The following is a 14,675-nucleotide window of genomic DNA, read 5'->3' as shown; positions in this document are numbered from 1 at the left end:
GAGTAGCAGTACAGGTGAATAGCAAAATGTAAACAGTATCTACGTAGGAGTGATAGATTTTGAAACCTTCAGTGAAATCCAAACTAGTTACACGGAAGGAGATCTCAGCATTGAGGCGATTAGGGTGAACTGGAGCCGGAGGAGGCATAGGAAAAGAAGAACCCTGCACTCTTTTGCAATGAACGCACTGTCTGACTCATTTGGGGGACCCAAAATTCTTTGTGCTAAGGAACGAGAAGTGTTGATGTGTTGCAATAGAGCAATATGTTATGCTAATGTTCAACAATAAGCTTCCAAAGTGCACAGTGGTGTTCTAATAAAATGGGGTCCACTTACTTGAATCTCTCTAGGGCGTTACTGAGACCAGAATGTCCTTACAGAATAGCATTGCTATCAACATAAGGATTTCTTTGACCGAGAAATAAATGTTCATTGGAACCAAGTGTAGTGGGCTTACCATGCAATTTTTAAGAATATTAGGATAACTACAAGCTTGGGAAGTTCTAATTATAGCGGTAAAGTGTTTCTGTGGATATTTACTTGTCAAATTGGGAAATTTGTGTTCTGTCCATTTACTGTTCACGTGCAAAAGGGCTGCATAGGTTTCAACTACCTTATCAAGAGAAATGTAACAAGTAAACCGTTGGGTTTGTGGTGGCGAAAGTCTAATGGGAAAGGTACTTATATCTAAGTTAGTTAGAAATCTTGCTCTGGTCCAAGTAACTTTATGAATCACTAAGCTAATGAGCGACCATAAAGCCATAAAATATTTAAAAATATGAGCTTGATGACAACTCCATGTGATGTGAGGTCCGCTGGGTTATTTGACTGTTAACAATGTATGGGGAAGTGCTCTTTTGTACCCATTGCAGGGCTGTTGAGGCATCTGACCAAACGGTAACATAGGTGTAAATTCAGTACTGTATTAGTATGTATTTCTATCAAATATTTAGCCAAACAACATCTGAACAAAAGGGCAAGTAATTCAAGTTTGGGGATGGACTGGTTATCATCCCTTTCTTACATACATTTAGGGGTGACACGTGCTTTAGCAGTAAGAAGGTGGTAGCGTCCTTCGGCGGTGACCACATACGCAGCTTCTCCAAAGGCGCTTGCAGAAATATACAATGATAATTGATTACTCTGATGAGCATTGGGCGGATTTTTATGATCCTGAAACCTTGTACAGTATTTCTTAAGAATGACATAGAGCTCATGAAAAATTTCCAAGCTAGGGGGAGGGGGGGAATCCCAGCCCTTACCCGTCATCCAAAGGTTCTGATTAAAAACTTTGCTAAAGATAGTGACTGGTGAAATTTAACTAATAGGATCATAATCAACAAAGATAGGGAAACTACTTTCCTTTTAGTGTTAACGTGTGAATAATCTTCCAACAAATTTGGGGGGGGGGGGTAATTTAATGTTCAAAGTGTCTTCAATTGTATTCCAATTGAGACCGAGGTAGTCATGCTGTCCTTTTGAGTGAAATCTCATTAAAGGATGCCATTAGTAGTTCACTTTTCCAAGGGCATATTTGTTTTCAACATGAGCTCTTGAACACAGGGCTTTTTGCTGAGGATGCTGGGGGGAATGATGTATTAACGTTGAAAATTATCAATGTAGATGCTGGATTTTAATTTTGAAGCCAGCGCACTAGATTGAGTATCCAAATGGTGCTGAATAGTTTGATAAAGCAAATGAGGACTTGAAGTGGTGCCAAACAAGACTACTGTAGAACTATAAGCAACAACTTTCGTCATACCAGGGTCATCAACGAAAAGGAACCGAAAAAAATCTCTTTGCTCTGGGGTGATCTTTATCGAAGGGAAAGCTTTGAATATATCCAGGGTCAAGCCAAAGGGTTTCTCCCTGAACATTAAAATCATGGACTGAATCTTTGATGCAAGGTTGAGTCTTGATATAAAAACACATTCAGAGCTGGAATTAAATCCTGACTAAGATGATGCATTGAAGACGATGCATATCAAAGTAGTCGATGAGTTCTTAGGGACAGGATGACATGTCCAATAATGAACTTGTCTGTCACTATGAGGCTCTAACAATACAGATTCAATGAAACCCTCTGTGACATAATTATCAAGGATGTTTCTGTACTTAGCAAACAATTGGGGGTCCTAAAATTTCTAAAGGGACATTAATTGGGCGAAAGCTCTCCCATAATTTATCTCAGAGCATTTATTGCTTTTGAAGGGCAACTGAACTATGTACCTTTGGTCTTTATACTGCGTGGTATGCTTAAAAAGATAAATGCTTGAGCCTCAAGAGGGCTAAAAGGTTCATTGGTAATGCTAATCATGTTGAGTTTCCAGAGATTGTCAATGGGCATTTCTATTATTATGGGGATTTTCTATGCTCATGCGATTAAAGATAAGTCATAGGGTATTGACTTCTCTGAGATTTGTTCCTTCACACCAGTCTTGCAATTCTCTCCAGACTATGTAACCAACAGGAGTACTAAATATATTTACAAATTTAATGTGGATATGTTTGGGTAGTTTGTACTGAGAATAATATTGATTCCTTTTGTATGCAAGATTATGCTACTAGCCTCCAGCGTGTATAATGAAAGAATATATCTGGCCTTCTTAACATTTTTACCTACGTTAGACTAACAATGGCAACAATTTTATCCTTGTGCTGATCGTAGTTTAAATTAAGGAGAGCTAAGCTTGTTGCATGTGTATTACAATAGTCAGGGAAACCGGTATTTAAGCGCAGAGCCCATTGAAATTTTATTACTAGAATTTTTTTTATTTCTATGAACTTCCCCTGATGTTCATACTTCTGACTCCCACACATTAGAGGTGGTTGGTAGCCAGTGATGGAAAGAGTAAGGGCAAAAAGGGAAATTTTACTCTTTATACTGCAATATTGTCCAGTTTCACAACACATCTAAAGCCTTTCCATCTTATGGTATTGTTTATATTTAAGGAAAAGAATGAATGAAATAGGGGTACGTATAAGAACTCTAATTTCACCACAATTTGAAAAAAAAAGATTCAAGATCAGGATACACTTCTAAGGACACTGCTAGCACAGCCTTGAATTAAGGTCGGCCACGGGTTCAAACAAAATGTATGATAAATGTTGTTACTCTACAGCAGGTCACAATTAGAAGCTTAGTCTGGATGGCAAATTACTGTATGCTGTACAGCTCTTCAAAGACACTAAACCCAGTTCTTAGTTGGTTATGTAGGTTGGAATGTTTAGCCTATAGTCCATTTCTTTTAGCGATGCATATTTGTACCGACTCGCAGCGGTGCCCTTTTAGCTCGGAAGAGTTTCCGGATCACTGATTGGTTGGACAAGATAATTCTAACCAATCAGCGATCAGGAAAATTTTCCGAGCTAAAAAGGCACCGCCGCGAGTCGGTGCAAATATGCATCGCTAAAAGAAATGGACTATAATTAGTCATCATCATATCCAGTGCTATTCCACTGCAGGACATAGCCTGCAGACATGTCTTCTAATCCTGTCTGGGGTTTGGCTACTTTTCATCACCATGCTGGCCACTGGCCATTGGAGATGGTGAGAGACTTTGGTCTGATCACCCACAGCATACCAACCTAGTATGGGTGGCCCTGATTAGTAAAGCTTTGCTGATCATAGCAATACACAAATTCATTCCCCACTGCTGAGCTATATTTTAAAAGGAATATATTTAAACAAAATGCCATCTTTCTAGTACTTGGTTCATACTGGTATGCAATTTTTTCTTTTTAAAACTTTATTTAAAACACTTCAGTTACTCAGGAAAAGAAGGGAAAGATAGTAACCTGACTAAAGAAAGGAGTTGAATATTTCACATCTGATACTGTATAACCTAATGGAAATCTTAGAATGACTGTTAAACGTTTTTAATCTATGGCTCATTGTTCTTGGAAAAATTTTTGTCTTGGAGTTATTTATTTTTTCAAATACTCAGAGGAAGTGGTCTAATTTGTTGTGAAATCTTGGTTTGTACGAGCTGAGTTTATTCCTGGCATTCCATGCAACTTTTTTCTCTGGTATATTTAGCAGTATTTATACCTTAGAAATGGTGCTTTAAGGAGCATTTCACTGGGCGGCACAGGTACCTCACCAAGAAATAGATTTTTCCTTCGTCAAAATCCCTTAATTAGGCTCATTTAAAGACTATGATATTTTAGAAAATGATTTTTAAATTTGAACATGACTGTTGTCCTGATGCTGTCATTATAATATTTTTTCCTTATTTCAGAGTTTTTCTGCCAACTGTCAAAAAATGGGTGGAGTAATCCATGAAAATTTTATGTGACCTCTTAAAAGATAACTGTTGAAGGCTGGATGATATTAAGCAGATTTGCGCTACACATAACCTACGATTTTTCTAAAATGTGCATCATCTCTAAAAGACCTCTACCACGTTTAAGGTGTGTACAGCTTTTCTTCGCACGTGCAATTAGTTCCGAGATGAAGGCAAAGCTTGCAGCTGAGAGGCAAAAGTTAAGAGACGAATTTTTAGAAAAAGAAAAAGAATGGGAAGCGTTAGTGGATCGTTCCCTTCTTCGCAGCGAAGACATAAAGATATATGAGGCACACAAAGAAGCCGTCCGTTCGGGTCGTTTCACTTATGATGATCCTTCAACAGGATTAAGGGTTATGACAAGATTGAGGCACTTTTACAGAGGCTCCTGTTGTGGTAATGCTTGTCGCCATGTAAGTACAACAATTGACTGTTTTTTTGGTATGGGGTAGTTTTTTATATTATTAATTGAAAGCACAGTTATTTAAATTAAAGTACTGTACTGTATCTGTAAATGTAGTATGTGCCATATAATTTTGTGATTGACAGGAAACATAAATCTTGTATATTTTCTAGCTGCTAGTCTGTATAATAAAATGACAAATTCGTAGATAATTTGTATTTTTCCTAACTATACAAACCTTAGCTATTTAATAGGAGTTATTACTTTCGGCGTAGCTGAAATGACGAGCCATTAGAATTTTAATGAGGGTTTACTACCCCACCGCTAGTTAGTGGGGGGTAGGGAGGGTAGCTTGCTAACCCCCCCCCCCCCCCCCACACACGCCTGTGCTTGACCTCACTTTGCTTAGAGATAAGACTTTCAGGGGGATAGGGCTGGCGGGCAAGTTTGATTAAATAGCTAAGGTTTGTATAGGTAGGAAAAATACAAATTACTGTATCTACGAATTTGTCATTTGTTCCGTAACTGACATAAAACCACGCTATTTAATAGGGGTGACTCACCCATTAGGAAGGGTGGAAAGTCCCGGTCAGTACTGGCTTTTGGCTTTGCCCGGGGACTCAGTATCTGAGTGTGTCAGCAATCAACAATAAGGAGTCCCTGCACCTCCCTAGAACCTTGCTACGCTAGGGCTGTGGCCTACGTAAGCTGTGTGTGAAGGTATATAGTGTGACTTGTCCTAGGAAGTTGACCAGTAGTCCGTTAGATGGAAACTTTAGGCTAGGACTCTCCCAATACCACCTCGTAAGGGTATGGGGACGTGACAGTATTAGCTTAATACTAGGAACACAAGGAAACATGGTTTACCTGCAGTGGTTTGAGGTCAGCTGTGCAGAAAACCCAGGATGCTGCTTTCCCCAAGAGAGGGGAGGATGAAGAAAAGAATAAGGGCCAGATATACCTTTTCATTCATGCAGACTAAGACCGGGTAACAATGCCCTCAACCTTCTGCTACTTGTCCATTAAGGAGCCTGAGGTTTTAAATCAGCTGTTGTGCAGCCACCACAGGGCCGATAGTGAACGTATCGAGTCTCCTGTAGGTCACGTCTTGCAGGTAGTGGGCTGTGAAGGTCGTCTGACGCTTCCACACCCCAGCTTGGAGCACCTGCGTCACTGAGAAATTTTTCTTGAAGGCCAGGGATGTAGCTACACCCCTGACATCATGTGCTCTAGGGCGACGTGACGGAGGAGGGTCTGGATTCAGGGACAGATGAATCACCCTACGAATCCATGCCGAGATGGTGTTCTTGGTGACCCTCCTCTAGTCCTCCCAGTGCTCACAAACAATGCCTGCACCTGGGGACGGACTGCAGCCATTCTTTTGAGATATAGCCTCAGACTCCTTACTGGGCACAGTTAGAGATGGTCTGGGTCATCTGTTACAGAACGAAGACTCGAAATCTGGAAGGAGTCGAACCGAGGGTCCGGCACCCCCGGATTCTGAGTCTTAGCAATAAACTCGGGGACGAATTTGAACGTTACCTCCCCCCTTCCCCTTGAATGGGCGATGTCATGTGAGAGACCATGAAGTTCACCGACTCGCTTGGCCGAGGCCAAAGCTAGTAGGAACACCGTCTTCCAAGTTAGGTGGCGATCTGAAGCCTGGCGTAATGGTTCGTAGGGAGGTCTCTTAAGAGACCTGAGAACTCGAACCACGTTCCTTGGAGGAGGTCTCACTTCCGACTGAGGGCAGGTAAGTTCATAACTCTGTATGAGAAAGGAAAGTTCCAGCGAGGAAGAAATGTCCACTCCTTTGAGCCTGAAGGCTAGACTTAAGGCTGAGCGATAGCCTTTCACCGCCGAGACTGAAAGGCGCATTTCTTCCCGCAAAGACACGAAGAACTCCGCTATTGCTGGAATAGTGGCATCGAGTGGAGAGATACCCCTTCCACGACACCAACCACAGAAGACTTTCCACTTTGCCTGGTAGACAGATGCAGATGACTTTCGCAGATGTCCAGACATCCTAACCGCAACTTGTTGCGAAAATCCTCTCTCAGCGAGGAGATGCTGGATAGTCTCCAGGCGTGAAGTCGTAGCGAAGCTATGGCTTTGTGGAAGATGTTGGCATGTGGTTGTCTGCGTAGCTCGTGTCGCGGAGGGAGTTCTCTAGGAAGTTCCGTTAGGAGTTGCAGAAGGTCCGGAAACCATTCCGCGTGATGCCATAGCGGAGCTATGAGGGTCATTGAAAGATTGACCGATATTCTGGTCTTGTTGAGCACCTTCCTCATCAGACAGAACGGGAGAAAGGCGTACACGTCGATGTTGTCCCACCGTTGTTGGAAGGCATCTTGCCAGAGTGCCTTGGGATCCAGGACTGGGGAGCAATACAGCGGAAGCTTGAAATTCAACGCTGTCGCGAACAGATCCACAGTCGGGGAACCCCGCAAAGTCAGGACTTTCTTAGCTACTAGATGATCCAAAGACCACTCGGTACTCACTATCTGAGACGGTCTGCTCAGACTGTCGGCGAGCACATTCCTCTTGCCTGGAATGAAACGTTTCGATAGTGGAATCGAGTGGACTTCGGTCCATCTCAGTATCTCTACTGCGAGATGGGATAGCTGCTTTGAAAAGGTACCTCCTTGCTTGTTGATGTAAGCCACTACTGTGGTGTTGTCGCTCATCACCACCACAGAGTGACCCGCCAGGTATTGCTGGAACTGTTGAAGGGCCAGGAATACGGCCTTCATCTCTAGCAGATTTATATGGAGGCACTTTTCTGATTCTGACCACAGGCCTGAGGTCCTGTGTTGCAGAACGTGCCCCCCCCCCCCCCCCTTTCTTTGAGGCATCTGAAAACAGCATCAAATCCGGGGGGGGGGGAGGACGAGAAGATCCACTCCTCTTCGTAGGTTCTCGTCTGTCACCCACCACTGGAGGTCCGTCCGTTCCGTGGGTCCCATAGGGATCATGACGTCCAGGGGAATCGTAACCCTGATTCCAACGAGCCTTGAGTCGCCACTGGAGGGATCTCATCCTGAGGCGACCGTTGGGAACTAGACGAGCCAAAGATGAGAGGTGACCGAGGAGACGTAACCACGATTGGGCTGGAAGTTCTTCTCGTCTGAGGAAAGGGCTTGCGACCCTCCTCAGCCTTGATATCCTGTCGTCTGATGGGAAGGCTTTGTGGAGATTGGTGTCTATGATCATGCTTAGCTATACCAGTCTTTGAGTGGGAAGCAGAGAGGACTTCTCGAGATTTACCATGATCCCCAGATCTTGGCAAAGTCCCAGAAGTTTGTCTTGGTGTCAAAGAAGGGATAACTCCGAGTCTGCTAGGATCAGCCAGTCGTCCAGATAACGGAGGAGACGGATGCCAATCCTGAGTGCCCACGACGATATTTAGGTGAACACTCTGGTGAAAACCTGTGGTGCTGTGGAGAGACCGAAACACAGCACCTTGAACTGGTAAACCTTGTTGTCTAGGCTGAATCTTAAGTACAGTACTTCCTTGAAGACGGATGGACTGGGATCTGGAAGTACGCGTCCTTCAGATCCAGTGTACACGTGAAGTCTTGCGGTCTCACTGCAAGTCTGACCGTGTCTGCGGTCTCCATGCTGAACGGAGTTTGCTTGACAAACTTGTTCAGAGCCGAGAGGTTGATGACTGGTCTCCAGCCTCCAGACGCCTTCTTTACAAGAAAGAGTAGACTGAAGCAGCCTGGAGACCCGTCGAGGACCTCTTGGAGAGCGCCCTTCTTCAACATGGTCTGGACTTCTGCCCAAAGGGCTTGCCCCCTTGCTGATCCCATGGCAAGGGAGCTCAACGACACTGGATCCGCTGTCAGGGGAGGTAGAGATGTTGTGAACGGGACGCGATATCCCCGACTGATTACGGAAATCGTCCAGGAATCGGCCCCGAGTTGCTGCCACCTGTTCGCGCAACTTTGAAGGCATCCCCCCACTGGTGGACATGCAGGAGGACTGCCAATCCTAGTGTTTGCGGCCTCGGCCGCTCCCTCTAGGATTCTTTCCTCCCCTGGAGGACTTTTTGCCTTTCTTGTCCTTGACAGGAAAGGGCTTAGACACCACCGTCTTCGCTGCCGCTGCCGGTTTCGTGGTCTTGGTAGGGCGTGGCTGCTGGGGTGCTGGAGGTTTATAGGGCTTCAATGTCAGAGCCCTATGTAGGAGAGAGTCCTGGTTGGACTTCCTCCACCTCTCAGCGGCCTGCTCCACGTCCCTAGGCTCAAACAAGGTCTTTCCCATAACGGAAGAATGCCTGAGCCTGCTGATCTCGGTATTAGGGACCTTTTGATGGAACCTCTCAGACACCACATCTCGACGTTTCAATATGGTGTTAGCCCACAAGTTCGAGACTTGGTGGGCTAGAAACTCAATCGTGCGAGTGCCTGAGAGTAAAAAGGTCTCCATAGCCTTCCTGGTACTTTCTTTGGATAAATCCTCCGAACGCATCAGGATGCCCAAGGTCCCTAGCCAGATACCCAGCCACGAAGTGGCCTGCATGGCACACTTCGCCACCTTCTCCTGGCCAAGGATCTCCGTTGCCGAGAACGAGACCTGCCGGTTGGAGAGTCTCTCAAGAGGGACTCCCCTGGTAAGCTCTTCCAACGAATGGTGAAGGGAAGAGCCAAACAAGTCTTCTCTACGATGTCGAAGTACCTCCTCTGTTGGACACATGGAGGTGGGAGGAGCTTGCTGCCGGCGCTGGTAGGAGACTTGAGTAGATTTATCCATCCTGCATTATTTTTTTTTTAGTGAGGTTGGGTACTTTGTTGTCCCAGATGTTCCCAGCCACAAGCATTGTTTTCCTTTATTCAAGAATATAAACCTTTGTCTTATAAATGTACTGTAATTGCATTTTTGTAAGATGGTTTGAGCATTGAAGAATTTTAACAAGGCTGTTAATTAGTGGTAGGTAGGTGGGGTGGGAATTAAACCTGCCCACCCCAATTACCTACCTGTCAATCCTTAATTTTTCTTCATCCATACAAGAGTCAAAATATGTATGTTGGCATTGTGGTCGTAGAACCCAATTTTGCTGGGAAGCTTTTTTAACATTTAGTTATTTTTGGTCGTTATTCGGTCTTTCAGGTGTAATAGATGATTAATCATTCTGTTTCCTCCTGGTTCAGGCAAGCTGTAACTTTTCATAAATTTACTCTTATAAGGCTCTCAGGCTCAAATTTTTTCCTCATTAAACTTGTGTCATTGTTCATCCCATTTCAATCCTTCATTTTTAGTAAAAGACTTCAGCTTGTTATTATGTAGATATAATTTTTGGAATTAATATACAAGTTTTTTTTCTGTAGGGATGGATAGTTTGTGTAACTAATGTGGTAAGAGCACACATTAAATGATGGTCTCCTGTCCTTCCCAGCCTTCAGTGTTTAAAAGAAGGCATTTTCAGCAGTCTGGCTTAACCTGATTTTTTTCATAACTGCCCTTCTCATGTAGAAAGTAACTAGTCTATATCCAGGAGAAGCTTATGGTTTGTCGAGAGTTTTTTGACCAGCTATTTATCAGACTTCCTAGATGAGGGTGGGCCCAGTTCTCCTTGAAAACCACAGTTGTTTTCTGATAAACATTCCATTGTCTTTGAATGGAATATTGGTAGAATATCTTTAGAATCTATAATAGACTGTCTAGAAGGCTTCAAAACCCTTTGTTTCAGAGGAAACGGTGGATAGTCTCCATGCGGTCAGATGTAGCTTTCTAAAACATCACTAGAATTAATTGCAAAAGAAAGTATTTCAATAACACAGTCTAGAGTATTACCCCAAAATTCTAATGAGTAAATTAGCTTGCAAACCCTGAATATAAATGTTTTTATTAATTATTCGTAATGATGGACTCAAAGGAGGGTATTATAACGAAATCTATAATGAGGTTAGGTAACAGACTAATCTGATACAAGTCACAATGTTTTTGAGGCAAGAGACTAAACAAAACTAAAATTACCAGCCATTCTTCATAATAGTGGTAAAAATGTTATTTTTATTAGTAAAATAAATTTTTGAATATACTTACCCGATAATCATGTAGCTGTCAACTCCGTTGCCCGACAGAATTCTATGGAGGGATACGCCAGCTATCACAATACTAGAAGGGGGTGTACTTACCAGCGCCACCTGTGGCCAGGTACTCAAGTACTTCTTGTTGACACCTCCTCAATTATTCCTCGGTCCACTGGTTCTCTATGGGGAGGAAGGGAGGGTCGATTAAATCATGATTATCGGGTAAGTATATTCAAAAATTTATTTTACTAATAAAAATAACATTTTTCAATATTAAACTTACCCGATAATCATGTAGCTGATTCACACCCAGGGGGGTGGGTGAAAACCAGTGTACAAGATTAAAGGATAGCTAAGTATCCCATATTTCATATAACAGTTATCTCAAATAACAATGAAATAATAAGTACCTGGTAAGGAAGTCGAATTGAACCGTTACTCTGCCTCTTTTTTAAGTTCGTCTTCCTTACTGAGCGCAGTGTTCCTCTTGGAGGCTGAATCAACCCAAAGGTGCCAAAGTATATGGGGTTGCAACCCCTACTAAAGGACCTCTACAAAACCTCTAACCCAGGCGCTTCTCAAGAATGAATAGACCACCCGCCAAATCAAAAGGATGCGGAAGGCTTCTTAGCCTACCGTAACAACCATAAAAACAACAATAAAAGCATTCAAGAGAAAGGTTAAAAAAGGTTATGGGATTAAGGGAATGTAGTGGCTGAGCCCTCACCTACTACTGCACTCGCTGCTACGAATGGTCCCAGGGTGTAGCAGTTCTCGTAAAGAGACTGGACATCTTTAAGATAAAATGATGCAAACACTGACTTGCTCCTCCAATAGGTTGCATCCATTATGCTCTGCAGAGAACGGTTTTTATTAAAGGCCATCGAAGTAGCTACGGCTCTTACTTCGTGGGTCCTTACCTTCAGCAATGCAAGGTCTTCCTCCTTTAAGTGAGAGTGGGCTTCTCTAATCAGAAGCCTTATATAATATGAAACCCCATTCTTGGACATGGGCCTCGAAGGTTTCTTGATGGCACACCATAAGGCTTCTGACTGTCCTCGAAGAGGTTTAGACCTCTTAAGATAAAATTTGAGAGCTCTGACAGGGCAAAGAACTCTCTCTAGTTCGTTACCTACCATGTTGGAGAGGCTAGGTATTTCAAACGATCTAGGCCAAGGACGTGAAGGAAGTTCGTTCTTTGCTAGGAATCCGAGCTGAAAAGAACATGTTGCAGATTCGGTCGTGAAACCAATGTTCTTGCTGAAGGCATGAACCTCACTGACTCTCTTAGCTGTTGCAAGGCAGACGAGAAAAAGAGTCTTGAGGGTAAGGTCCTTGAAGGAAGCTGACTGGAGAGGTTCGAACCTAGGTGACATAAGGAACCTTAAGACTACGTCTAGGTTCCAGCCTGGAGTGGATAGACGACGCTCTTTAGACGTCTCAAAAGACTTAAGAATGTCTTGAAGGTCCTTGTTGGAAGAAAGGTCCAAACCTCTGTGGCGGAGAACTGAAGCCAACATACTCCTATACCCTTTAATCGTAGGGGCTGAAAGGGATCTCTCATTCCTAAGATGTAGAAGGAAGTCAGCTATTTGGGTCACAGAGGTATTGGTAGAGGATATTGAATTGGCTCTACACCAGCTTCGGAAGACCTCCCACTTAGACTGGTAGACTCTACGAGTGGAAACCCTTCTCGCTCTGGCAATCGCACTGGCTGCCTCCTTCGAAAAGCCTCTAGCTCTAGCGAATCTTTCGACAGTCTGAAGGCAGTCAGCCGAAGAGCGTGGAGGTTTGGGTGCAACCTGTCTACGTGAGGTTGACGTAGAAGGTCCACTCTTAGAGGTAGAGTCCTGGGGATGTCGACTAGCCATTGAAGTACCTCTGTGAACCATTCTCTTGCAGGCCAAAGGGGAGCAACCAGCGTCAGCCGTGTCCCTTCGTGCGAGATGAATTTCTGCAGAACTTTGTTTATTATCTTGAACGGTGGGAATGCGTACAGGTCGAGATGGGACCAGTTCAGTAGAAAAGCATCCACATGAACTGCTGCAGGGTCTGGAACAGGGGAACAGTACAGCGGAAGTCTCTTGGTTATGGAGGTGGCAAACAGATCTATGGTAGGTTGACCCCACAAGGTCCAAAGTCTGTTGCACACACTCTTGTGGGGGGTCCATTCCGTGGGAATGACCTGATTCCTTCTGCTTAGGCGATCTGCTGAGACGTTCATATCGCCCTGAATGAACCTCGTGACCAGAGTGAGGTTTAGACCTCTTGACCAAATGAGGAGGTCCCTTGCGATCTCGTATAGGCTCCTCGAATGGGTCCCTCCTTGCTTGGAGATGTAAGCCAAGGCTGTGGTATTGTCTGAGTTCACCTCCACCACTTTGCCTAGCAGGAGGGACTTGAAGTTCAACAGGGCTAAATGAACTGCTAGTAGCTCCTTGCAGTTGATGTGGAGTAATCCGTTCTTCGTTCCACGTTCCCGAGCATTCCCGTCCGTTCAAGGTCGCACCCCAGCCCGAGTCCGAAGCATCTGAGAAGAGATGAAGATTGGGGGTCTGAATAGCCAACGATAGACCCTCCCTGAGAAGGAGGTTGTGCTTCCACCACAGGAGAGTGGTCTTCATCTCTTGGGTGATTGGGATAGAGACTGCTTCGAGAGTCGAACCCTTGTCCCAATGAGCTGCAAGATGGAATTGAAGAGGGCGGAGGTGGAGTCTCCCTAGCTCGACGAACAGGGCCAGTGATGAAAGGGTCCCTGTGAGACTCATCCACTGTCTCACCGAGCAACTGCTCCTCTTCAGCATGCTCATGATGCACTCTAGGGCTTGGCTTATCCTGGGGGCCGATGGAAAAGCCCGAAAATCTTGACTCCGAATCTCCATTCCCAGGTACACAATGGATTGGGAGGGAATGAGTTGAGACTTTTCTATGTTGACTAATAGACCCAGTTCTCTGATTAAGTCTAAAGTCCAATTGAGATTCTCCAGACAGTGACGACTCGTGGAGGCTCTCAACAGCCAGTCGTCTAAGTAGAGGGAGGCTCTGATGTCCGATAAGTGTAGGAATTTTGCTATATTCCTCATCAGATGAGTAAAGACCATAGGAGCTGTGCTTAGGCCAAAACACAGGGCTTGGAATTGGTAGACAACCTTTCCAAAAACGAATCTCAGGAAAGGTTGGGAGTCTGGATGAATAGGAACGTGAAAGTAGGCATCTTTCAAGTCCAACGAGACCATCCAGTCCTCCTGCCTGACCGCTGCTAAGACCGACTTCGTCGTCTCCATCGTGAACGTCTGCTTGGTGACATACGCGTTGAGCGCGCTGACGTCCAGCACCGGTCTCCAACCTCCTGTCTTCTTGGCCACAAGAAAGAGACGGTTGTAGAAGCCCGGGGATTGATGGTCCCGGACTATAACCACTGCCTTCTTCTGCACAAGTAGCGACACCTCCTGGTGCAATGCTAGCCTCTTGTCCTCTTCTTTGTAGTTGGGAGAGAGGTTGATGGGCGATGTGGTCAGAGGTGGTTTGAGGCAGAATGGAATCCTGTAACCGTTCCTCAGCCAACTGACAGACTGGGCGTCTGCACCTCTCTTCTCCCAGGCTCGCCAGAAGATCTTGAGTCTGGCTCCTACTGCTGTCTGGAGATGCGGAGAGTCAGTTTTTTCCTTTAGATGTCCTGGAGCCTTTCCTGGACTTGCTCCTGTAAGAGTCTGGACGGGAGCTTCCTCGGCTGGGGGCTCTACCACGAAAGGGCGGTATGAACCTCGTAGCAGGGGTATCAGCCACTGGGGAGCGATAAGTCTTGGGGACTGAGGTAGCAACCTTAGACTTACGAGCCGATGAGGCTACAAGATCGTGTGTGTCCTTTTGTATCAGGGCAGCAGACAAGTCCTTAACCAGCTCTTCGGGGAAGAGGAACTTCGAGAGCGGAGCAAAAAGGAGTTGTGA

At 44.7% G+C, this 14,675-nt stretch overlaps 1 protein-coding gene across 2 annotated transcripts in view; it reads left to right on the top strand.

Annotated features, from left to right (window-relative positions):
- Positions 1-14,675, top strand: part of LOC137646109 (uncharacterized) — a 36,825-nt gene that overhangs the window by 1,915 nt on the left and 20,235 nt on the right. For both annotated transcript variants that reach the window (XM_068379306.1, XM_068379307.1), the window contains exon 2: positions 4,242-4,699. In XM_068379306.1, coding sequence (XP_068235407.1) covers positions 4,328-4,699 — 372 coding nt within the window. In that variant the 5' untranslated portion in view covers positions 4,242-4,327. The remainder of the gene's footprint in view (positions 1-4,241; positions 4,700-14,675) is intronic.

The sequence above is a fragment of the Palaemon carinicauda genome, chromosome 8 (assembly GCF_036898095.1).
Source record: "Palaemon carinicauda isolate YSFRI2023 chromosome 8, ASM3689809v2, whole genome shotgun sequence".
Taxonomy (NCBI): domain Eukaryota; kingdom Metazoa; phylum Arthropoda; class Malacostraca; order Decapoda; family Palaemonidae; genus Palaemon; species Palaemon carinicauda.
The sequence above is the reverse complement of the archived record's forward strand: the minus strand, read 5'-3'. Positions and strand labels throughout refer to the sequence as shown.